Source organism: Labrus bergylta, chromosome 24, assembly GCF_963930695.1.
Source record: "Labrus bergylta chromosome 24, fLabBer1.1, whole genome shotgun sequence".
Classification (NCBI taxonomy): domain Eukaryota; kingdom Metazoa; phylum Chordata; class Actinopteri; order Labriformes; family Labridae; genus Labrus; species Labrus bergylta.
Genome location: NC_089218.1, coordinates 11,257,478 through 11,282,895, shown reverse-complemented (window position 1 = coordinate 11,282,895; position 25,418 = coordinate 11,257,478). Strand labels below are relative to the sequence as shown.

The 25,418-nt window shown below is 41.3% G+C and overlaps 1 protein-coding gene across 3 annotated transcripts; it reads left to right on the top strand.

Annotated features, from left to right (window-relative positions):
* The first annotated feature begins 275 nt into the window (after window positions 1–275).
* On the top strand, window positions 276–25,406 carry LOC109992378 (collagen alpha-1(XXVIII) chain-like). Of its 3 annotated transcripts, none has more exons than XM_065951820.1 (36): window positions 276–581; window positions 738–895; window positions 2,156–2,730; window positions 4,945–4,965; window positions 5,050–5,112; window positions 7,449–7,502; window positions 7,617–7,661; window positions 7,828–7,854; window positions 8,288–8,332; window positions 8,517–8,561; window positions 8,787–8,840; window positions 10,127–10,195; window positions 10,304–10,372; window positions 10,675–10,743; window positions 12,994–13,062; window positions 13,939–14,007; window positions 14,220–14,288; window positions 14,391–14,459; window positions 14,547–14,618; window positions 14,704–14,772; window positions 14,887–14,958; window positions 15,127–15,195; window positions 15,548–15,616; window positions 16,080–16,148; window positions 16,658–16,726; window positions 17,171–17,239; window positions 18,556–18,624; window positions 18,720–18,788; window positions 18,877–18,957; window positions 19,165–19,200; window positions 19,604–19,640; window positions 19,805–20,362; window positions 20,699–20,962; window positions 21,054–21,299; window positions 24,066–24,259; window positions 24,437–25,406. In XM_065951820.1, exons 2-35 carry the CDS (start codon window positions 745–747, stop codon window positions 24,242–24,244), a joined length of 3,660 nt encoding a protein of 1,219 aa, XP_065807892.1. In that variant the 5' UTR covers window positions 276–581; window positions 738–744; the 3' UTR covers window positions 24,245–24,259; window positions 24,437–25,406. The 3 variants fall into 3 exon arrangements, with proteins under 3 accessions (XP_065807892.1, XP_065807891.1, XP_065807890.1); XM_065951819.1 differs by having other exon boundaries at window positions 21,051–21,299; XM_065951818.1 differs by having other exon boundaries at window positions 20,699–20,964; window positions 21,047–21,299.
* Window positions 25,407–25,418: the final 12 nt, after the last annotated feature.

Here is a 25,418-nt window from a genome sequence, read left to right as displayed (position 1 = left end):
CTTGCACAAGAGTGTTACTACTTCACAGCAATAACATACAACATACAACAAACACATCACCAACACAATGAATGTTTCTTTAATGAGAAGGACAAATTGCCTTTATCCCTGGGCTTCCTTCTGTTCCAGTTTTAAACAGCATTGCTAAATAAGTAAAACTAACAATCTCAAAAAGGGGGGGAAAGCCTCTCATTCCCTGTCTCGCCAGCCCACCCTCCCCTCCCTCACTCCCCCTTAAATGGGAGTGAGTGAGTTTTTAAAAAGGGCTGGACTTGCCTTCATCTGGTGCACACTTTGAATGGCTTGAACTTGGGTCTAATGAGAGCCAGAATAAAGTCTAAACTTTTGGCAACACACTGCTGCTGCTGCTGCTGCTGTCACTATAAGGTGTCTACTTGACCTGCAGAAACTCAACTAAGATCCAGCAGAAGAAGACACCAACTTGATGCTCAAGACATGGAGCTAAACTTACTTTGAATGAGGAATCTCTAATTTTCCTTTTTTCACCTTTTCCTGTGTTTCTTTACTTCAAGGAGAGCTTTTGAAAATAGAACTCATTGGAGACTTAAGTCAACAATATTGTGAGTTATATGCATGCTTGATGCCTGAGTCTTGCACTCAGTGCTTGTTAAAGCTTGTTCTCTGAATGTCTGCAAGTTTTTATGGAGGGTATTAAAATCTGAGGATGTGTCTAGGTTTTTGTTTTTTTAATTCATCTCCTTCTGGTTCTTTCTCAGGGAAGTCATGGTCCCCTCACTGCACTGGATCCTGCTATTTTGGGGACTTCAAGGTCTTTTGGCACAGGACTATGAAGAAAACTATGAAGAAGAGGTGGTGACTACAAAAAGGAAGAGCAAAGAATTTCCATCCAATTCCATACCAAAAAATGGAAAATGTAAGTCTAAACATGTCTTTCTTTTTCATATTTCTGGTAGGTGTTTGCAGGCTTTTTTTTCTCACTGATACTTATACTTGAAAAGTGGTTGGAATTTGTGCAGGTGGCACATGTTTCATTTTTGGTACTGCTAAGGGAAAAAAAATAGAACATGATACTCAACAGGGACATCGCTGGAGGATGCAATCCACTTGGATTGATCATATCTCGGAGCTTTCTTGGAGCCATCCATCTCCTGCGAGAGCATTCAGTGCTCTGTTACCCAAATGTTTTATTCGCTCAGAATCCTGTTTCCCCAGGCACATTCTCCCTGTGACATATTCCTGTGAAGATTAATGTGATTTATCCTCCAGCCTATATTAGATCTGTGACCTCCTTCTATGGCTGAAGGTTGGTGCAGAAAGTAGAGTTACTTTTATTTCCTCTTTGAAATTATATGTCACATTTATAAACTCACTGCTCTTATCTTGAAAAGGTATCATACTGTAAATCCTATGCCATTGATAAAGATCCAATTGATCATGCTCAAAGGTTTATTATAATCCCCCCCCCCTCCAAAATCATCTTTTTCAGTTAACTTAGTCGTTTGTAATGAAGCCAATACAGCTACTGTCTAATGATGCAATGCCAAAGTGTAATGATTTTGGTTTCTTGTTGAGAGTTGGGTGAGAATGTTGATACCACTCTTATGTCTTTATGCAGAATATAAGAGAACCAAAGGATGGTTAGCTTACTGTTACAAGAAACATGTTACAATGGGAGAAAGTTAGCCAAACAGACAACAAGGACCGTCTATAAGCCGGTAAGAACAAGGAGATAGTTAGTTAGTTAGTTAGTTATAAGGAGTTAGTTTAGCTTAGGTTTGGCCACCTTAGCATGAACACCGCTTTAAGAGGAAATTCTCAGCAGAACATGTACCAAAACATTTCTCAACTCAAAAGTTATGATATTTTACAACTCCTTTGTTCAATCCATATTTCCAGTCTTTATGCTAAGTTAAGATCACCTGCCACTGGATTAAGCTTTACCCTTCAACAAACAACATATATTGTGATTGGGATTCATACTAATAGCAGCTGTGTTGTAGATGAAAATCATCAGACAGTTGGCAAAGGTATTTTCTTTTTGCAAATTTGTTCTAAGGACACCAGGAGGAAGCTGCAGTTTTTTGCATTCAGATGTGAGACTGGTATAGGTCCTGTCTAACTATTCTTTGACAATCTCTTAGTTAATCAATTGCCAACATCTCTTCCTTTTAAGCACTCATCGATGAAGATTGCGGTGTGGAGATAGCCTTTCTGATTGACAGCTCAGAGAGCGCCAAAGACAACCATGCCCAGGAGAAGCGCTTTGCCATGGACGTGATGGACCGGCTTCAGGGCCTGAGGCTGCAGACTGGCCGGGGGCTCAGCTCACGAGCCGCCCTGCTTCAGTACAGCAGCCATGTCATCACAGAGCAGACCTTCAAAGAGTGGAGAGGTCCTGGTGAATTCAAAGCCAGGATTGCTCCCATGGTGTACATCGGCCATGGCACTTACACCACCTACGCCATCACCAACCTCACACGTATTTACTTGGAGGAGTCGCCAACCAGTAGCATCAAGGTGGCCATTCTGCTCTTTGACGGAATTTCTCACCCTAGAAACCCAGACATATTTTCAGCTGTGGCTGATGCTAAGAACCAGGGCATCCGTTTCTTCACCATAGGAATCACACCTGAAGCCAATGAACCTGCTAACGTCGCACAGCTACGGCTAATTGCTAACTCCCCAGCCTCACGTTACCTTCACAACCTGCAGGACAGGAGCATTGTGGACAAAATCATTAAGGAAATAGTAAGTAAAAAGGAACTTATATGGATTTGTTTTAGATTGCATTCAGAGTTGAAGGTGATGGAATTACTGAGTCTGTTCATTTGCAGCTTTTTAAGATATTTGGAAAAAGCTTATAAAGTGAAAAGACCCTCTTCCAAAGGTTCTGCTGCTTAAGCCATATTTGTTCTGGTATGGCCAGTAGCCTAAGGTGGACAATGTTAGCTAGCATGCATTTAGTATCATTGTTAAATGTACATTATGGAATCAAGTGTGACTAGATTCCTCTCATTTAATGCCATTGAATCACTTTGGTAGTGCTAACATTCCTGGACATGATTGATATTGCATATATGTTTCATAATTACTTATTCCCCAAGGCCAGTCATTTCTGAAAGGTGGAAGCTTAAAAAGCCATTATGCCGACAGCCATCTTCTGATTGAGTTAAATGTTAGCGTCTATGACTTCCTACTGCTGTACTGCTTCAACCCCCCTCTGTTTTTTTGGCATGACTGAAGTACACTTGCTACCTGCTATCTGCTGCCATAGTAACAGGTCTTCTCTCATCAACTAAATCATCACTGTAGATTGAAACATACTGTGACAACCTCTCTTCAATCAACACTTCGATGGAACAATTTGAAGCTCTGAAAGTCTTCTTTGCCATGCATGTGTTGGAAGATAACAGAGACATAATTTGTCTTTATTTCAGACTGCTTATCTTGGCTCAAGTGATTGGTGTTATTTCCATAAACTGATGATACATTTCCACTGAGATAATTAGAACATGTGCTGCACAGCAACATCCTGTAGACAAAGCTGAGCTGTTTTCTGTAACATATGCTCTGCATTAAACTTCTTTGTGGGAAAATCGGGTGCAGCAAGAGAAGGAACCTCCAATGCACGCTACATCATTTAAGCAGCAACTCAAACTTCAAACTAAGTCTTACTGTTGACACAGGTGGTACAAATCCAAATATGATAAGGTGAAACTTCATAAAAAGAAATGCACCAAGACTCCCAGGGCATTGAACCTGACAGCCTGTGTTCTGCTTGCATGCAAGAGCTCAGCAGCAGCCAGTCCACTACCAGGCTTTCATCTTGTTGCATTGTACAGCATCTGTATGTCATAAGCATGGGTCTTTGTCTCAGCTGAGAAACTGTCTTTCATCTTAAGTCCCAAGCAGTGGCCTGTCCTCTAAGAAAGGATGGACTGTCTTCAGACACCCCTCCCTACTTTTGAAACATCCTGAGGACATAGCAAGTCTTTTAATTGATCAGTCCATGTGGTCTGTGTTTTACCATTGCCCCTTATGTAGAGCTAGCTAGAGCAACAACATCTAATGTCTTTCTTCATTATCTATCTGGCTATTGTTATACCAAATACAGTACAGACATAGAAACTAGCATCACGTTACATTTATTTATCTAAACAAGGCTGTTCAAGCTAGCTACCTAGCTTACTTTCTAGTCACTTAGCTTCTTACTAACTTACTTACCTACTTACTTTATTACTTACTTACTTACTAACTTAGTATACTTACTGACTGACTTATACACTCACTTTCTTACTAACTAAGCCTTCTTACGTACTTACTTACTTGTGCTAGCTAGCTAAGTTAAATTGTGAACTTGTATAAATAACTACGTACCAGTTACATCTTCCTCAGTCATTTAGAAATGTGTTTAGAGAAAGATATGACTCTGTGACGACCAAATTAAGACAGTCACTAGCTAACATTGCCTTGCTAACATGTCTGACACTGCGAGGCGATTTTACTGATCAGTGCATGTGGTTTGTGTTAAATGTGGGTGGAATTTCGACCATTCCCCCTTGTGTAGAGAATGTGGTGAGCTTTGAAGAGAAAGGAAACCAGAGGGGTGAATTTAGGGGCTCTGGCAAGGAGTGTCTGTTACAGGCTGAAGTGGCGGATGTGAGTCCACTCAAAGAATCAGGTGGAGATGATTGATGTCTATTTGGCAAACTGAACCCAGACAGCAGTGAACATATTTAATTGGGTGTTTGAGTCACAGGTGTTTCTTCAGCTCATGTCTTTTGTCCTACAATGTAACCTTGAGTCCAGAATTTAAAGCTTAGCTCAGCGTTTGAATTTGGCTCACAGCAAAAGCTTTTTTCTTTAGATCTCTCTCCATAAATGTCTGCTGGCGCGTTATGAATGAACCATATGGAGCAAATTTGACAACATCCTGACATTTTTGTGTTTCTTGCTCCACAGACAGTGCTGGCGGATGAAGGGGTAAGTGACCTGTCTGCGGCCTTTCCACATATTTTTTTATGACCCTGTATGGCCTGTCTAACTCTTCTCTCCCTGTGTTTGAAGTGTCCTCTGTCCCTGAGCAAGTGTGAGTGTGACAAGGGTGAGAGGGGACCCATTGGCCCTGCTGTAAGTATTACCCAGTTTTGGTCTCCATAGCTCCAAATTATTAAAGAAAAGTAAATGAATTACTTATTATTTCTATATGTTATTTGACCTTGAACTTTTTCTTGATGACAGTTTTGATGCATAATTTAAACGGTGGCATTAATATCTCCTTGTCTTCAGGAGCTAGCCAACATTACTAACAACATCCAATCACTTTTGATGTTTGATAACAATCCAAGCTAACAATTAAGAAAGCTTGTTAACTTTCAAGGTATGTAGCTTTTAGCCCTCAATGTGAGGACTGTTCATTTATTAGTTTATTTGCATATTTTACTAATATCTCTATGATGAAACAAAAATTGATACTTAAATAAACTCTGTTATTAAGGTAAGAAAAATAATGCCCTTCATTATAGTAAGTGAAGTTACTTTTAATTATTATAATTATTTAATTATTATTATACTTGCAATTATTTCACCAACCGTTGGATCACTTTTTTATTTCACATTATTTATTTATAATTTACTTCCAATATTTGTATTTTACATTGACATAACACTGAGTACTCGGGTTCTTTTGTGGCTTTCCTCTGCAACATACAAAAGGATCAAATCTCTCGTTTTTCTTCTGCTGCCCCTCAAAGACAATTACTCCTAAACTGGCTGCTTTGAAGTGCTGTAGAGGACAGAACAGCTGACAAAGAGACCCTTGATGCTAACAGGCTACATAATTGCATGGTTTTGGTGGGTTTTAGTGAATCGTGTGGTTTCGAGATGCTCTGTTTCCCTGCAGCAGTGCGAGTAAAGAAAAATGCCTGACATTCCTCTTGTTTATTGGGAACAGGCCTATAGGCTTCACATATTTACATGGGAAATCAGAAAATTCATGTCTGTCTAAAGATCCCAGCCACATTGTGTTGTCTGAGGACTCTACTATGTGGATAAGATGTGACATGCTTCACTGTTTTGCCTGCCACCGCCATGTCGTGATATGAACACGCCTCTCATTACACAGAGAAGGTCAACCACAATTAGACGTAGTGGTTTTGCTTTGATGTATTTTAACAGGATGAGAAGAGAGTGATTACCCTCTTAGACCTAATGCTCCAAACAAAAGCTGTTTCACATCACGGCAACTGAAGGAAGCAGCATGTGAAGATGCAGGCATGAAAGCAGGGAGGCACTTGAAAGATAAGAATTTTCACAGTCGACAACACACATGCATGAAAACACAGAGAAGAGCCAGACAGACAGTTGTCGGTTATGACTTCTCGCACACATTCAGACAACTCAAAGTCCCCTCTGACTCATCTGCTTCCAGACCCACTGGCCTTTATCCAAGATGAACTTCAAAAATGAGTCTTCTGTGAAGCATTAAATAGCTCTTAAACTGCATATTAGTGAATTTAAGGAACTTAATTAGAAGGAAAACCGTTGTGCTAGCCTTCATTACATGAGCCATAAATGAGCAGCTAAACCTTAATGTACAGCTAATGAACATGTTAAAGTATCTCCTGGAGGATGGAAAATCTTTGCTAAACTTAAATGATTTAACATTTTGGGACATTCACCCATCTCTATTCTTGCTGCGAGTTTTATTTGAAGAATGATACGACTCCCTATCAGAGATAACAGGCTAGCAGCTAATTAGCTAAGCTCAGCTAGAGATGCAGAAACAGGAAACAGCTACTCAGACTCTGTCCACATTTAAACATGTGTTTTCTGACACCCAAAATCTCACAAATCGCATCAAAATCCAACCTTTAGCATGTTACAGACTCTTATTTGCTTTCTTAATTATCTCCAGCCAAGCTACTGTACCTCTTAACCACTGCTCACAATTTATTCTAGACTACGCTAATCCGTGGAAGGCAGTAGCCTTATGCTTAATAAAGATTGGATTTATGAGTGTTGCATTGATCTTCTCATCTTAATGTATAGATGTTGATTAAAAGGAGTAGGTTTCACATTTGTAATGAGTTTCATTTGTTTTATTTAACTACTTTATCAGCTCTTCATTTACTTTTTGAAGACTAGAGCTCATGGATTACTTACAGATGTTGCTAGATTTCTCCCTAAAGAGCAAATTAGCAAATGAGCCTTAACATTTTGGTATGCAATGTTTAGTTTGTGTTGTGGAGACGAATGATTTAATTGTGGTTGCTAAATACCTATTCCTGTGTTGTTTTTCATAACAGATTATATACTTCATACAGATGATATCAAACATGCCTGAAAGCTATAAGATGCTATCTTGCTCTATTCTTAAAGCGCTGTTGATAGCACAGTTGCCAAGTCTTTATTAGTCTGTTCTTATTTTCTGCCTAATGACACTTCTCTTTTCACTTTCTCTGCAGGGCAAGAAGGGTCGTCCAGGAGAAGATGGGAGCCCTGGGTCAAAAGGACAGAAGGTGCTACCTACTGTTAAACTGCACATGACAGTCATATTACCATTTTAAGATTTTACTGGTAAAAATCAGAAGTTGTAAATTCTTAGTCAAACTAAAATCCCTTTATTCCCTTAGGGTGAGAGTGGTCTCAGTGGACTTCCTGGCCGGGAAGGAGCTGAGGTGAGTTGAGATTTATTAAGTCCACATCCACAAGTACAGTATAAAAACATTTACTATTGTGTCATGTTTAACATGTGTCACAACTACAGTAGATGAATAGACTGTGTTCTTTGGATGGTTTAGTTTATTTCTTTCCTGACTTAACATGAATGTTTTGTACACACAGGGAAAATCAGGATACAAAGGAGAGAAGGTGATGTATGGATTCAATATGACCACATGGTTTGTCAAAGTATCAGGTTCCCACGCTTGTGGAAAATCTGAAACTTTTAGTGAGACCTGAGAATTATGTTTTCCAGACCTGATAAATTACCTTGAAAGCAGGACCATACAGAGAAAAGACTTTGGAAATATCCTTTCATTTTGTGCTCCTTTCTTCATCTGTGTTTCATGTCAAGCCTGTCTGCAAGTTTCTCTTGTTACTTTTGTTTCGTTGAGAATTTAAATGACGTATATCCCAGTGATTAGTTTCTGTAAACCAGCTCGTCTCTGGGATAACGAAGCCCATTTTTCAAAATAAATGGTTCCCTCCTAAACTTGTTATTATGGTAAAGCCATGAAATGTGACTATAAGTCTGAAATGATGCATAATGCAGCTTCACTAAACTGCTTCTATTCCCTCACAGGGAGAGAGAGGGGAGTGTGGCACACCTGGAGTTAAAGGAGATCGAGTATGTACCCCTTCTATGTTGTCAGAGCTTGAATCCAAGTTTAAGAACAATTCTTTCTGTTACAACAGCTGACCTTTGTGAAGAGATTTACTGTTCCCCTCTGTGTAATATATTTAAACGTTTGTTTTTGGTGATCATGGATTATAATTTAAGCAATCTTTTTTAATTACCTATTCTTCTCTAGGGTCCTGAAGGTACCGTTGGCCCAAGAGGAAATCGTGGAATTCAGGTTTGATTTATGATTCTGTCATAATAAAATCCCTTGAAATTTGATTTGCCAGCCTGAATCCTCCACTATGTGTTTCTATTTGCCGTGTCAGAGACAAAACCTGTGTTGAAATCTACACGTGCTCCTCTGTAGATATTCTTGAACTGTTCACTGAGCTGTTTCCAGTGGATTCTGATCCTTTATAATCTACAATGTATAACCCTTCAATATTTGTTTACAACTCAGGGTTTACCTGGTCCACTTGGTGATGTCGGACCTGAAGGTGTCATGGGTAAAAAAGTAAGTATTCATCAGGTTTGAGCCTTTGAAATCCTTCATGACATGTTGGAACTGAACGTGTGAAATCTGGAAAATGTTAAAATTACTAAGAAGTAAGAAAGTTGTAAATCAAACCTTCTGCACTCTCCGACACGTCCGTCTTTTATATTTCAATGAATTCACTGTAAACCAAAGACTGGCTTTGTCCAAAACCAGATGCATATCTGAGGAATACTGGGTTTCTTGGTTGGGGGTGTCGATGTCTTTTCCTGTTTGGTTTGAATTACGCCTCTTTCCTTGTATTAAAGGGGGGTCACTGTCAGCGGCCTCATCAGAAGCAGGATAATGAATAATGTTGTTACCTGTGGAGTGGCAGATGTGAGAAATGAAATCTCTCGCTGAAGTGGGTCGACTCAAGTGTTCTTATGTTCCTGCGAGTATTTCTCAGGATGCACTCACGACGTCGACATTTAAATTACATTTGGATTAAATCCATGCACCACGGGCGTAAATAACATCCCTAATGTCAGGTAGCCCTACAAACTGATGACACTGGTCATCAGTTTGTAGGGCAGACTTTTGAAGTCTTATTTGTGAGTTATGATCCATCACCAGTGGAACATCTGAACCCCCCTGAACTACCTCGTCTGTTATTACCTTGTCAAACTATTTGTCTGTTCTTACTTTTAAAGCTCCCCCTCCCCTTGTTATAGCTGCCAATTTTGCCATAAGCCCTCACTCCCCGCCAAGTCTTTCCTCCTTAATTATTTTAGAAGAATGTTCATGTTGATTGTCTGGCTGTCATCCTATATCACCTGAATGGCAGACTAATGTCTAGCTTTAAACACTGTCCCGACTTGCCTGAAAGGGTAAGGGGAACGGGGGGGGGGGGGGGGAAGTGTCGGTATGCACCGACTAACATTTCCACGCCCTCGTCACGCCCTCGTCACGCCCCTCGTATGCCCTCCTGCTGCACACCACTGTTTTGATTTACAGCTTCTGAGTGAATAATTGCATTCTTTACCAATAAAGTCTTGGCTAAAGGAATGAAAGAACACCTAAGTACATGTCTAAACCCCCCTTTTAAAATAGATAAATATTAGAGGAAGGAAAAGCAGTGTGGGTAAGTTCAGAGTTGGAGAAATTGGATGGTACAAAATGCCAAGAATATATTTTGTAATCAAAAATCCAGCTGTACTGATTATGTCAAAATAAGGACTTAGACACAGATAAGTGACAATCACACCTTTTGTTTATGCATCTGTGTGTGTGTTTGTACTTGTCTGTCACTACCTCTCTGTTTATAGGGGGAAAGGGGAAATTCTGGGCCACCTGGAATCCAAGGGGAAACAGGGATCGGCCTTCCGGGACCCAAGGTAAAGCATGCCGCCCTATTGTTTTTGAAAATGAAGTCGTGAAAACATAATAATCCACCTGTGTCTCACCCCGTCCGTGTGCTTCTCTCACTCGCTCACATTTTGCAGGGTGATGTCGGTTTCCAGGGGCAACAAGGGCCTCCCGGTCCTCCCGGAGTTGGCGAGCCTGGACCTCTGGTAAGTAACAAACGCACACTCACACCTCACACCAAGGCTACAGGTGGTGGCTTCGCAGCATTAATGGACTCTTTTTCCTTTGTATTCTTGGGTTCTAAAAGGTTAACAAAAACAGAAAAAAATAACAACTGGGTAATACTCTCACTATAGCCCCATGTAGAGAAACCAAAAGCTTTACACACCTGCTGTTTTTGGTTACAGTTGCTAAGCTCTGTGGAGAGGTTTTCGCACACTTTCACATGTAAGAGGGGTCAGTTTTTATGTTCCTCCAGTGGTCACTTCCATTGTTGTGTTTTATCTAGGGGCCTCAAGGGCCACAGGGAGTCCAAGGAGAGAGAGGACCATTAGGAGAAGGCCTGCCCGGACCAAAGGTGAGTCGGTGTCTTTTATGTCTCGACTCTTGGGGCTCACAGTTTTCCTGGGAGGCTGATGCACTAAAGTTAAAAGCTTTGAACCCTCATGACCCCGTTTCATGAATTCATCTTCAATACACACACCTACCCAGTGAGCTGCGCACAGGCCCCGTCTGGGCTCCAGATCCCCAGGCGTAATGACAGGAAACTGACAACGTGTTTGGTTATGAGAGCTGATAACAAAACACAGAAGTCTCATAGATTTACATAAAGCAGGGCAGTGTGGATTTTTATGACCTCATCGTATGATCTGGTCCAGTGATCGTCCCTGTTTGAGGACACAAGAACATGCCATCGCAGAGCAGAAGAGAGACGGAGATAACACAGGAAAAAAGCCAGGACTACTCGAGACATGGCCGAGTGAGTGAGTCATAGAGAGAGAGAGAGAGAGAGAAAGAGAGAGAGAGAGAGAGAGAGAGAGGAAGGAAGGAATGAGTCGTCTGTTGCGTCTGTCTCTTCTCAGGTCATAGAGACACACGTGTTCACAAAGACACACAGGTACACACAGGTGCCAAATCACACTGCACAGTCTCTGTGTGAAATATCAAAACCTTGTTTGATGTACAGGCTTCATGTGTGGAGGCAAACATTATAAGTAGTAAGTTATGACAATTCTACAGTTCTACAATTCATTGAGCTTTTATACATATGAATAAATAAATCCCCCTGTGTTTTATCAGTCAGGGCCATTGTACATCAACACATCTAAAATCTGATCGATGTCATATACAAAAAAAACACATAATGGCAAGAGGACAAATTATGTTTATGCACGGTATGAGAAAATTTGTCACAAGAGCAGATGGTGATGATGATAATCTGAACAGGTTGCAGTTGTTCGAACTTTGACTCATTTCTCAAACTTGAGCTGAATTGGTATGAAAAAGTTTTGCTGAGTTTTAACGTGCTTAAGATGCTCACAAACTCATTTCCCTACAATTGGCACTGTCCTGGACCACCATCAGAGTTCCTTTAGATCATGTTGAGTTGAGTTAATTAAATCTGCCCCTGAACCATATCAGCTTTTAATGTGTCAACTCAAAGAACGTTATTGTAGAAATTGTTTAACTTCAAATTCATTTCAGACAATATGTTGCTTTGTAAGGTTTCTCTTTCCTTAGAAAAAATGTAGGCGTTAAATATGCGTTCCATCAGAAGGCGTAGTAAAAATAATAATCATGATTCTCCCCGCTCACCTCTCCTCTGCGATGGTAACAGCTGAATTCACCCCTAAACAGGAGAAGGTGTATCTCCCGACATGAAAGATTGGCCTCGGGGTGCTCCTGTGCACAAATTGGCCAGGGACTCGCAGATGGCGTTCTTGCTCCAAAGAATCGTTCTTCACATGACGTGCCTCGACAAGCTCCAGATTCACAGCAGCTCACAGCAGCTATATTACCCTTTTTCCACATCATTAGCACCTCAGCCTGTGTGCCAAAATGAGCGATCATAGAGTTAGGACCACAAATCTGAAGTTTTGCAAGCTGACATGCAAACACAGCATTAGTATGCTTATCAGTGCACCTCTGTGTCCGCCACTGTGTCTCTGTCGACCCTGGATGACCTTTGAAACCGGAGTTTTCTCAAGGGTAAAAATACTGTTGCAGAGTCGCACAGAAAATATGATGATGCACTTTTCTTTTTACATTCTGTCAACTTGGATTACCAGTCTTATCCCTCATTGTGTTCGCTTTCCTGCCTTTTCTTATCGATTTCCTCCAGATCCGTGTTAAGAGGCATAAAATACAAATACTGAATCACTTTTCTGTCCAATATGTTTATTCACAAATAACCTTAACTTGGTGTGTGAAGTGGAAAATACACCTGCTTCTTCTTACTGTGTACAGAAGCCTTCAATATGCAAATACAAATATGCCTCAGGGCATGGGCCCCACCTACCACCACTGTATCTCCAATTATACCCAATCAGCAGCTGAGATTGAACAAACCACACATCGACAAGTTGGACACAAAGCCTTAAAATGTTCCATCTTCAAATGCCAATCTAAATTCTTAAAAAAGAAAATATAACTCTTGTGTTTTATTGCTATGTGGGATACACTGATGTACTGGTTGAGGATCAGTATCGGCCTGAATCTGCCCAGTTGAACAAACATCGGCCCATCAGCCAATAATGTTGCATTCATCGATGTCCGTGGCTGTAATCTCAAATTGCAAAAATGCAACAATTTTTTTTTGTCTTCTCAGGGAGAGCGAGGTTTGGATGGACCACGGGGGCCGAGAGGACAGCCCGGCGCTGGAATCAAAGGAGACAAGGTAACAGCACAGAGGCAGTAAATAAGACGACCAGATGAAATGCTTTCACAGAGGCACGGACATAAAGCCAGAGCCCTGTTGCTAAGGCTAAGAAGGCCACGAGTTGGCAGAGCCACCAGTGAATGCATTCAGCGTGCTGTTATATAGGAGGTCACAGCACACAGGTGATGAATCAAGGCTGTAGCTCGGATGGTGTAGGAGGAGAGCAGCTTCACAGTTTCAGGGTGATGAGTGTGGGAAAGCTCGCTCTGCGCTCACACAGTCACTCGGTTACATAAAGGGATTCTCTCAAACTTTTTAGAATCTGTTTGCAGATCTTTGCAGCCATCTGGCAATATTTGACGATTTTTAGATTTGTTTAAAAGTTACATAATTTCATCTTATGTCACTGGAACATGACATTCATTTTCAGGAATGAGCAAAGCAGTTTCCTACAGAACACATCAAAAGTGTCTTTAAAACATAAAGATTTTTACATGAGCATGTGCTGACAGTTTGAATGTAGTCCTGTGGTGAAGTTAATCACAGATAATTGCAATGTTTTCACACAGTAATGACAAACTATGGCCTGCAGGGTTTTCTGTGCATTAACATCATACATAGAAGAATACATACTATAATGCCAATGTTGCATGTGACAGATAAAAACATGTTGAATCAGAAATAAAATGTCCTTAAGTAAGGTGTAAAAGAAGATTTTACTGCATTAACAGACTTATAGAAGTATATATATGTTACCTTGAGGAACCTCTTGGCAGAGAGTCCTTACAGTTGGGTGCTTTCCACATGCTATAAATCATGCAATGCACTGTGTGATACCAGCAACATTTACATGCTATTATCTTCACAAAACTCTATTCTTATCTGAACATGTAGGGGGATTTTGGCCCTCCGGGTCTTCCAGGGCCCCTCGGCCTCACAGGAGTCGGCATACAGGGCGAAAAGGTAAGCACTTTGAAGAGATGACACCGGTTGTGGCTTGATATAAAATTACAGTTTTCATGTTGTAGCATTGTTTTAAGGATTGTACAATGACAACTGGATTGGGGAGGGGGGCATAACTTACAAAAACACTACAACCCCAGGTTTAAAACGTATAACAAGTCAAAAGTGGTGCAGCTCAATGTATCTATTAATAACTAAAAAAAATCTTGCAGGGAATGGAAGGACCAAGGGGGCCACCAGGGATCAGAGGACAACCAGGAGAGGGCTTACCTGGATCCAAAGTTAGTTAAAACACTCACATTGTTTTGGATTTCAGTGTTGAATGTCTACAGAATACTATTATGTGTTTAAATGAAATTTGAATTTGTTCTTGTCTCATACAGGGGGACCAAGGTTTGCCGGGTGAGGTTGGCGCTCCTGGAGAAAGAGGAGCTGGAGACTCCGGAGCTAAGGTTATAAAACCAGCAAGAAATGAAATCTTTACAGTATTTGAAATTAACAAACCAGGATCTAATACTGATCTATGAATCTGTCCTCAGGGTGAGCCCGGATCAACGGGAATATCCGGTTTGCCGGGCCTGCCAGGGGAGGACGGAGCCCCTGGACAGAAGGTTGAACTCACCACCCACTGTTTCCTCGTCTGCGTGTTTGAACCTTAATTAAGCAGCTAAAAATCTTGTATATGTGTGCCATTAGGGTGAGCCAGGAGCTGTTGGTCTGAGGGGACTGGAGGGGGCAGCTGGAATCGGCACCCAGGGTGAAAAGGTGAAAAAATGCCACATCTTTCATGCATGATTTTATGTCTAAGGACTTTACTGACATGATAAACCAAGTCTTAAAAATCTGATTTATAACTGTATTCCATATATGACTCTTTAGGGGGACCAAGGCCAAAGAGGAATAAGGGGCTTGAGTGGTCCTCCTGGCATTGCTGGACCTTCAGGACCAAAGGTGAGGAGCCATTAATCCATAATCAGCTAATGAGTAGTTTGATTAGTTTCCATTGTGACCCCTTTTGTAGGATTCTTTGAAGGCATAAATTGTGAGAATGATTAGAAAAGATCATTTATGATCTATGATGTTTGTTTATTTTCTTACATTTACATTCATCTTCAAAAGGGAGAACCAGGAGCACAAGGCAGGGGGGGTTCACCTGGACCACCTGGACGTTTTGTCGCTGGACCCAAGGTAAGGACCCCCAATCTCTTTTTTCCCCAGGACCACCCAGTGTGTTAATACGGCTCTGTCTGTTGGCTGGTCTGACCTTCAGCTGTGGATCATATTTGTAATCTCATTACAGTGTGAGTTCATGCAGCATCTTTCCTGGAAATGCAGTAACAATTAAGTCCAAATGAAAATCTCAATACATGAAAATAATATCGCAAATAAAAATACAGATATAAACTAACCAAATCTGTTGGATTAAAGAACATACATTAAATGATATAGCAGGTTATTAGCATGCTTTGTCCTGACTGTCAGTGTGATATATGCTGTGTTATCAAACTGTAGCGCTAACTTGTGCTAACATGTGCTCTAGGGTGATATTGGTCCGAACGGTCCTCCTGGTCCAGTTGGGGAGACTGGCTACGGACTTCCTGGTCCAAAGGTAAAACTCAGTGTAACCCCTCTCCTGGTGTCTTTTCCTGTTTAGTTTAACTTTGGACTTTGATGTCTTCCCTTTGACACACACTTAATGCCAGATTTTCAACCAACAAGTGAAAGCACGTTTTCATTGCTCAACAGTCTGATGAATTTAATGAAACGCAGATGATAAAAATCATTTGCCAATATCCATCAGAAACACAAATACAAATCTGCACACAATCTTGTCCTTGCTCAACATTAGTTCCGAAACTCCATTCATAAAATACAGACAGTATGTTTTGGAGGTTTAGCCCCCTCCCCGTTTTAATGTATTGTACAGCACAGAAGCCTGTGAGGGAGCAGAAAGCACATGTGTCCATTTACAACCACATTCCTCTTCTGTTTGCTTTGAACATCTCTCCTTGAATCACTTTGTATCCTTTACATCAATGAATTATTGACTTCTGAGTATTTGTCCGTTGCAGGGCGACCGTGGAGAATATGGCCCTGCAGGTCCATTTGGTCCCAAAGGAGACGGCTATCCCGGCCCCGCGGTGATGAACTGATTTAGACACTTGCATGCCCACCTTTCATCTACACATTACATGCAATGATCTATCTCTCTGCCTTTGTCTTCCTTATTCTACACATCGGTTCCAGACGTATATTCATCATTGAGACATTTATTACCATAAGTTACAGTGTCCAGAGCTTTTACATCTCCTGAGTGTGTTTCCCTTAATCAAGACCATGGTGAGGGGGACAAGGCGGGATGATGTGAAGCCTGTAGGAGTTCATGTGATCATATATTTGACATTTTGGGAAATATACCTTTTTTACCTTTATTTTGATAGGACAGTGTATAGAGTAGGTAGAACCAGGGAGAGAGGTGAATGACATACATGAAAGGAGCCACAGGTCGGACTGGACTCAGGCACGACCTAACCGCTAAGCCTTCTGCGCTCTATACATTTTTTTTTGTCTCCACCTGTCTCCTATCAAAGTTTCAAACTACTCCTTTTAAAGTGTTAACAGCGTATTTTATCTCTTTGTTTGTGTTTAGGGTCCTCCTGGTCTGCCTGGACTTCCAGGAGAACCCGGCCTTGAAGGAGTGGGCATCCCCGGACCCAAGGTGAGAGCTTTGATCTTTAAGACCAAAATATGATGTTTGTCAAAATAAGTTAAGTGCAATATCTCTTTCTGTCTGTCAATGGGATGTGGAAGTAAATTGTCGGCAGCATCATTTGAATAATGAATGTTTATTAAATAAAGGAACCAAATGTCTCATTTGGATATCAGTATGATTCAGATGGTTTCTCTGTTTGAGTCTAAAAAGATCAGTATCGCTCTGAAAACCGAGCCAAAGCAATTTTTCAAAACTGTAAGATTAACTTTCAAATCTGCACTGAAGATAAGTCAAAGCATTTCCACACTGGGAGATTTTTAATCACATTTTAAAGAAAGTAATTAAAGGAAACACACTTTTCCTCAGTGCAGAGGTGAATTTGTTTGATGGATCATAAACGCTGTGTTGTTTTTGTGTTCATATATCTTCACTGTCTTTTCCTCTTGGCAGGGCGATGTCGGTTTCAGAGGGCTGCCCGGTTTACCAGGACCTCCAGGGGAAGGCCTCCAAGGACCTCTGGTACCTCACAGCTTTCACTTTCTGATTTCATTTGAAATAATAATAACTTTGTCCAACCTCAGACCAGCTTACCTCCGAGCAGCAGTGGAGTGGTCTCTATGGCGATTCATGTATTTAGACTTTTCATCTGCATGTTTATGTCGTAAACACAACAGAAACTGTATCCTGTTTCTGAAAACACAAGTCAAGGACAAACATTGTGTTTATTTATGCAGAGAGTGTTCTGTGATTTTATTTGACATCCAACCAGATGGTTTAGATTGAGTCATATTCTGTAAAGAATGACGTCTTTGTTGTAGACATTTAAAAAAAAAAAAAAAAAAAAAATACTGGTTCTTCTTAGGTGCTAACAACACAGTGCCTTTATGTTCAAAGACTGGTAGATCATTTGTTCAGGGAATTTATCTTACTTCCCCCCACGGCACTCTGACACTTTGGAGTGTGAATCTCTGCAGACATATGTGTCTGATGAGGAGCATTTGGCCCGACAGGCCTGACTGAAACAACACCCAGCCCCCACCCTCAGATATCACATCCACACTCACTGCTGGCTTCAGAGCTGTGTTTCAATGAGGACTCCAATAAAGCTGTTAAATAGAGACTGAATGACAAAGCAGATCACACTGACATACATTCATGACTCAGTATCCAGGTTATATACAAGACATTTGACGTCACAGGACATTCATATATGGTTATATGTCGTCATTTACCTTATGTTGCCTTAAATACGGACCTGCTGTGTAACCAGAGATACAGTAATGTAATGCTCTTAAGTGAGTCAAAAACAAGAAAGAATTGTTTTATTTATGAAGAAACTTATTGTTTTAATCAAGGAGAAAAGCCATTTCAAAAGTACAAAAAACTGCAGTTCCTTGAGTGTCCACTTGAGGCTGGTTGAAGTCACACACAAACACATACAAAACAAGTGTTTGCAGCCTGTTTCAAAGACACATTTGGTCTGACTTACCCACTTCTTCATCTGCAAACAGTGGATGTGGTTGACATTTCTTGATAACTCATCTGTTATGATTCATTATAAAGGGCATGGCTGAACTGACCGACAGGCAGGCGCGTTGTAGTTGTTTGTCAGGAGGCTGCTGGTCCGCCTCAGCTCAGGCTCTTTGCCTGCTACTGGATCTGTACTAAGTTGATGAAAGTTAGGTTGAAACAGCATTTCAAATATGGCGACCGCCACTGCTAGGCTGATGTATGATTCAGTGATCATACATCAGGTGTCATTTTTATGTGACATAAAAAGATGAATGATAAAAGTCCATCCCAGATTGATGCTAACTGGATCTTCTGCACTGCAGGGTAACCCCGGGCGTCCTGGACCTACAGGGCCACAGGGGCCACAGGGACAAGGAATTCAGGGACCAAAGGTGGGCTGTGATGAGTTGTCTTTTTTATATCTATACATCAATGTGTAAACTCCATCTCCAACGAGAACAATCTTATACTGTTGTGTGTGATTCAGGGTGAGCAGGGGGCTCAGGGGGTGACGGGGCCCAGAGGGCTTCCTGGAGAAGGCTTTCCTGGAGCTAAAGTGAGTCACTTTTTTTTAATTTACATTTTATATGAACATTTATTAATGCTGTTAAATAACTGACATTTCACCATGCGACATGTGACAGGGTGACCGTGGTTCTGCAGGGGAGAGAGGGCTGAAGGGTATCAAAGGAGAGTTGGGAGATTCTGGTCAATCTGGACTTCCTGTGAGTGACTCTAAAGACGTTTTTTATCTATATATAATTATTTATTCCGTAGTGCCTCGTTCAAAAAAAAAACATGCTCCCCCTTCCTCTTAACTATGAAATTGTTACACACTGAAGCTCTGCTTCTTGTTATTTCTCATTTCAGCAAATGTAAGTGTGGTAAAGGACATCCTGCAGCCTTAAAACTTTGTTTTATCATTTTTAAAGGGCCGGCCTGGGGTCAAAGGTGAAGCAGGCCTCACAGTGAGTCTCTATTTGTTATGTGCTTTGTCCATTAATTGATCAATCAAATGCTATACATAAGTTTGAGTTCTATCAGCAGAATGAGACAGATTTGACACTTTGATGATTTCTAACAGACACTATAGAAAGCACAACACAGTGATACATCATTAAAAACAAAACCACCTCAACTACACATCTTAATTATAATTGTCAGCTACACACATATAAAGGGAAATCAAAATGTGTATACTTTTATTTTATTTTGAAAAACTGATTCAAAAGCAGACCTTTTCCTTGTCATTAAATATTTTGAGTGACGCTACTACTTTAATTGAATTATCTGCCTACATCTTCTACCACTTCCTTTTTTTCTGCTGCTGTTTATTTATCCGCTAACTCTGTGTTGCCGTCTTGATTTCAGAGAGAGGATATCATCCGAATGATCAAAGAGATCTGCGGTAAAGTATCTTCTGATTTTCTGCAGTATTTCTTTCACCTCTCAGGCTGTTACAAGAGACGCTTTAGCCTCTGAATGTGAGCCTGTGTCTGGTTTTATCTGTAAGCCATCAGATCAGATTCCACTTCCGCCATGATCTCATGTGTTGATGTGATCTGATTCCAGGATGCGGCATCAAGTGTAAGGAGAGGCCGATGGAGCTGGTGTTTGTCATCGACAGCTCCGAGAGCGTGGGCCCCGAGAACTTTGAGATCATCAAGGACTTTGTGAACGCCCTGGTGGACCGGGTCACCGTGGGCCGCAACGCCACCCGCATTGGCCTGGTGCTGTACAGCCTGGAGGTGAAGCTGGTGTTCAACTTAGCACGCTACGTCACCAAGCAGGACATAAAGCAGGCCATCAGGAATATACCGTACATGGGAGAGGGCACGTATACGGGTACGGCGATACGTAAAGCTACCCAGGAGGCGTTTTACAGCTCTCGTCTGGGGGTCAGCAAAGTGGCCATCGTGATCACAGACGGACAAACGGACAAACGAGAGCCCGTGAAGCTGGATATAGCCGTAAGAGAGGCTCATGCTGCAAACATCGAGATGTTCGCTCTGGGGATCGTGAACACCTCCGACACGACGCAGGCCGAGTTCATGAGGGAGCTGAATCTGATCGCCTCCGACCCCGACACCGAGCACATGTTCCTCATCGATGACTTCAACACGCTGCCAGGTCAGAGTCATACTACTGCAGCAGAGGGAGTAACTACGAGATGTTCTAACATGTTCTAATTTGCTGTTTCCATGCCCAGCTAATCACCTGCTGGCTCCATATTTACTGTCAGACCTGATAGCATTAGTATTTTCACATTATACTCTCCATAAGGAAGTATACTTGCTTTCTGCTGCATTGCATGGCCACCCTCCTAATAGCTGTTGAGGTATTTTTGACTCTACAAAAATGTTGGACCGTCTTACCTAAAGACCAACATTGCCAGCCCCAGAGTCATGTTGCTACAGTAGCGCGGCAAAAGAACAATCCCACATCTCTCTTGTCTCTCTGTCTCAGCTCTGGAATCCAAGCTGGTGAGCCAATTCTGCGAGGATGAGAACGGAGCCCTGATATACAACAGGATAACTAATGGCTACAATGGGAACAACGGCAACAATGGCAACGGGAACTATGCCGTCGGTGGCTATGGATACAGGCCTCTGACCGTGCAACAAGGAACAAATGTCCATCAAACAGGCACCAGCACTGGAGGCAGCACTCAGAGCCAGGGCGGGCGGGTGGAAATCACCCAGCACGGCAGCAAAGGCTCCAGCACAGCCAGTGTACGGAACAATCTCATTTAGACTTACTTAGTTAGATATGCTAATAAATTTGTGACACATTTCTTTTGTTTGTCCAAATCAGGGAGGAGGAGGAGGAGGAGGAGGAGGAGGAGGGCGTGTGACAACAAGCTGGGGAACGGAGCGGGGAGACACTTTTAACCGTTACGACCCAGAAATCACTTCTTCCATTCAGGACTCCTCCAGTACCAGAGGCTCCTCCTCATCCTCATCCTCATCTTCATCTTCATCTACATCTACTTCTACAAATATAAGCACGTCATCCTCGGGTGTGTCTGTGCAGAAGGTGCCTGTATCGAGGCCAGCTCTCCCCAAAGGTACACACTCTAATTGTTCCTTAAAGGACTTATTCTACTCTTCTGCTCCTATTTCTATTGTGTTTCTCTAATCTCTATTTACAGAATCTACATAAAAATGAAGAAAGGTCTTGTTTCTGTTTGAAGTACATTTGTAGTCCCAGGAATATTGACCCATCAGATATCAGCTTTCTTTGCTGAACGTAGGAAAAAAAGTATGGAGAGGAAAAGCAGGCGGAACACAATCCACATTCTGGCTTCAAACAATCGGGATCTGATGAGGATTTATTTAACTCCATAAACAGAAATCTGCATGCAAATTGAGCTCAATCAATTCTAGATCAAAAGTTTCAACTTGGAACAGCATCACAACATGACATGCATAAACAAGTGACCACCCCGTGATTCAACAAAGAAAGATTTATATGGTAGTTCTCTTCTCTTCCTGAGGACAGACATGACAAAACGTCCGTTTTTACTTTTAGCTTATCTGCATCATGGTGCTGTTATTTCAGCAAGCTTTAGACATGCTGATTGTAAGTGAAAGAAAATATGTTTCTTTTTCCGGCTCATACTGCTGAATTAAGCCAGAGGTAGCCTCTGTGGCCTTATTATTTACAGTTAAACTAAGACTCACCAGAAACAGATGAACATGCGCTCCAGAAGGACCAAGAAGTGACAGCATTGATCTTTTACATTTATCCAAAGAGTCAAATATCGCTTCTTTTCAGTTCTAAACAGGTGACCGCTACTGAAGCTGCAGATCAGACTCAGAACAGGCGGTGCACAGAAAAGGAAGTCTTGGCTGGAAGTCATTTGAACACTGACCGCTGGCTACAACAGAAGCTTGCTGTTACTCCCAGAAGCTTTATTGTTTTCAGATTTGTATTTTACAGATGTAGAAAATGTCCTCTTAAAGCCACTGAATGAAGAGATGTCAAACAGTCAGAGCAGTCATTCAAAAAACTGTGATGATGGTTAATACAGGGAAACTCTTTCAACAACAGAAACAGTAAAGCTGCTTCCAGGGTCTTTAAATGCATCAGTGTAAGATATACATTTTCTCTATCACCCTTTCTATATGTTTTGAATATTCGAAGAGCACATGTCTGCTGTTTCTTTATCAGACCTCTAACAGCACTCATGATATCAAGTTTGACATGAGGACTTTTTTATGATCAAATACATTTACTCACTTGCTTAAATTGGAACATTGTGTGACGTTAGCTCATTAGCTTAGCTACGGTAAAGGCTGTAATACAAACATGTCTCCAGAAGCTGTATTTTAAACTACACCTGTGGTTTAGTGATAAAACCAGCTGCATCACTTCAACACCACCCGAGACCGCAAGTAGACAATGTTTTTTATATCTAAATGTCCTAAAAGTTGATGAACATTTTTGATAGGCTGATGAAGATGTAATAAAGTAATAATTCAAAGTGTAAATAGGCTCTCACTGATAAAAAGAACACTGTAGTTTGTTCCAGTAGTTTCACTTTATTCTTTATCTGGCAGTTAAAAATGTTGCTCAACTAAAAATCAAAGAAAAGGTTCTGTGGTCTTCCTCATTGAATTTATCATCTGAGGCGCTGTTAAACAAAAACCTGTTCCCATTCTTACAACAATGAGCAGCTGTTTTCACAAAGTAAGACTTTGACTGTGGTTTCTATTAAACTCACAGCTTGTCTAAGAATAGACATCTGAACTCATCTGTTGTGCATCTGTCGGCCTTGTGAGTAGAAACCTACTGCCATGAATTCTGTATAACTTTAGTTTTTTTTTTAACTATTAAACATGGAGCTCTGTTCTCTCTGTGCCCTCTGGATCGTTTTAGATAAAAGGACATTTTTCTTAAGAGTTTAACAACGCTGCTGCTGTGCTCAGTACTCGTGCTGACTCATCATTTTGTCTCAGGAACATTTCTCTAGATAAGCAAAAAAAAAAAACTGACAGATGATTTCCTCTCTGCTGTGTGATCTCCTCACTTGCCCCATAGAAGCCGGCTTTTTTGCCCGTCATGTGTATGTGACTTCCTGTGTCCCTAGAGCCAGCCTCAAGCGGACACCTGACCAACTGCAGGATTTTGCACTTCCACATTGTCTTCATTTCTCAAGACTGGAGGATGCTGCTTGGATGTAGTATAGCGTATTGTCATGTATCATATCGTATCAAAGTTTAACGTAGCGTAGCATATTGTTATCGTACCATATTTAAACGTATCATATGGTATTGTAACATATTGTAATGTAGTATGTTGCAAGTGAAAAATGTGTTGAATACTCAGCTCACACGACAGATACAAGGCAACACTCTCAGGGCACTGTACTTTCTAATACCCCTGTAGCTACATTTCTTTAAAAAAATGTCTCTCCTTCTCTTGTCCCCAGTGAAGCTCCAGACAGTGTGTCTAGAGTACATGTGTTCTCTGAGACACTTTTATCCTTGAACAGAACCTCTGTATAAAAAAAATCAGTCCCTCTATTTGCAGCGACTACAGTGGAGGAGCATGATGCAGCGGTGGCCTCTCTCAGAGGTTATGATAAGTGCTCTGTGATTGACAGGTTCGGTAATGAGGTCATGCAGGTGAGGAGCAGGAAAGCCAATTATTTTTGATGCACTGAGGACGATTTTATAAAATCTGCAGGGAGAAGAAACAGATGTTGCCTCAGAAGAGGCGACTGAGGTGGGATTAGGTGGCCCAGTCATGAAAGGATGAGAGGAGGTGAATCATTTTGCTGATCTGACCTTATTTTTCCCATCATACCACTTTTTTTTTTTCTCTGCAGAAACTGTACCACTGGACCCTCGCTGTGGCTTAATCCTGGACCAGGGCACGTGTCGGGACTACAACATCCGCTGGTACTACGACAAGCAGGCCAACGCCTGTGCCCAGTTCTGGTATGGAGGCTGCATGGAAACAAGAACCGCTTTGACACAGAGGAGGAGTGCAAGAGGACGTGTGTGATCACCAGATCTACAGGTACACACAATTCATCTCTGACTCAGTAATGCCATCATTATGTCTCACACCCTGAGAATCTGTCACTTTCTTTTTCATTTCTTTTGCAATTTCCTCAGCAAAAACGAGGCCATAACATTTTTATTGATTCCAAATGTTTTCATGTATGGACTCCTTTATTTTCCTTTTTCCCCCCAGGAGGCTGAGTGAAGGCATCTGCCTTACATCTGCTGTAGATACTTCAAGGAGGGGCAGCTAATACCAGCCATTTTTCACAGGGTTATGTCAAATCTCTGCATAATTCTCAGGCATAAACACAAACACTGATGATTAATATCACTGTTACATTTCAGAATCAGCATTACACCCCCCCCCCCCCCCCCCCCCCCCCCTAGCACTTGTGGTAAAATGATTCTCCTAGTTACAGTTAAAATCATGCCTTGCTTTGATACATACCTCCATTGTGGTGTTGTTTCATATCAGCATCTATCAAAGCGAATTCTCCATCACTTATACTCAGGAATACTCATCTGCGTCCTCACTGTGTGTGTCTGTTTCCCCAGCGACTCCCACACCCATGGGACTCTCTTTTTCACACACAGTCACAGTGAGCACGGCAGATTGTGAAAAACACTTTCTTTACTCAACATGACCAGCAATAAATCTGCTGTCTTGTAAACTTCACATTCATGAACCTAATCAATCAATCAGACGCAGAGGGGCTGCATTATCACAGGAGCCAGCTGAAATGAAGCCTCTCATCACTTATATCAATAACATATTAGTTTGTTTTTATATTAAATGACTGACGCTCTGTAACTTCATTTTGTGCCTTTGAATGTGTTTGGTTTTTTTCTGAATGAAAATGTGATGTTTTGTGTTTATATTGTTTCATGTCTACTTTGACTAACTGTGCATTTTCTCCAGCAGTAATTTAACAACATAACACTGATGGACACACACACATTCACACACTGCCCTCTACTGGGAAACAAAAGCTGATGTCACTGAGACAATGTATGAGTAGAATAGAGCTTCCATTGTTCAGGAAACGGTGTGTCTTTATGTTACCACTCCATACTGACTGTAAAATAAGTATTCTGTATTGTTTATAACATGTTCAACACCTGATGTCAAACATTTGTAATAAATACAACACTAATCCTAACATGTGCAAGAA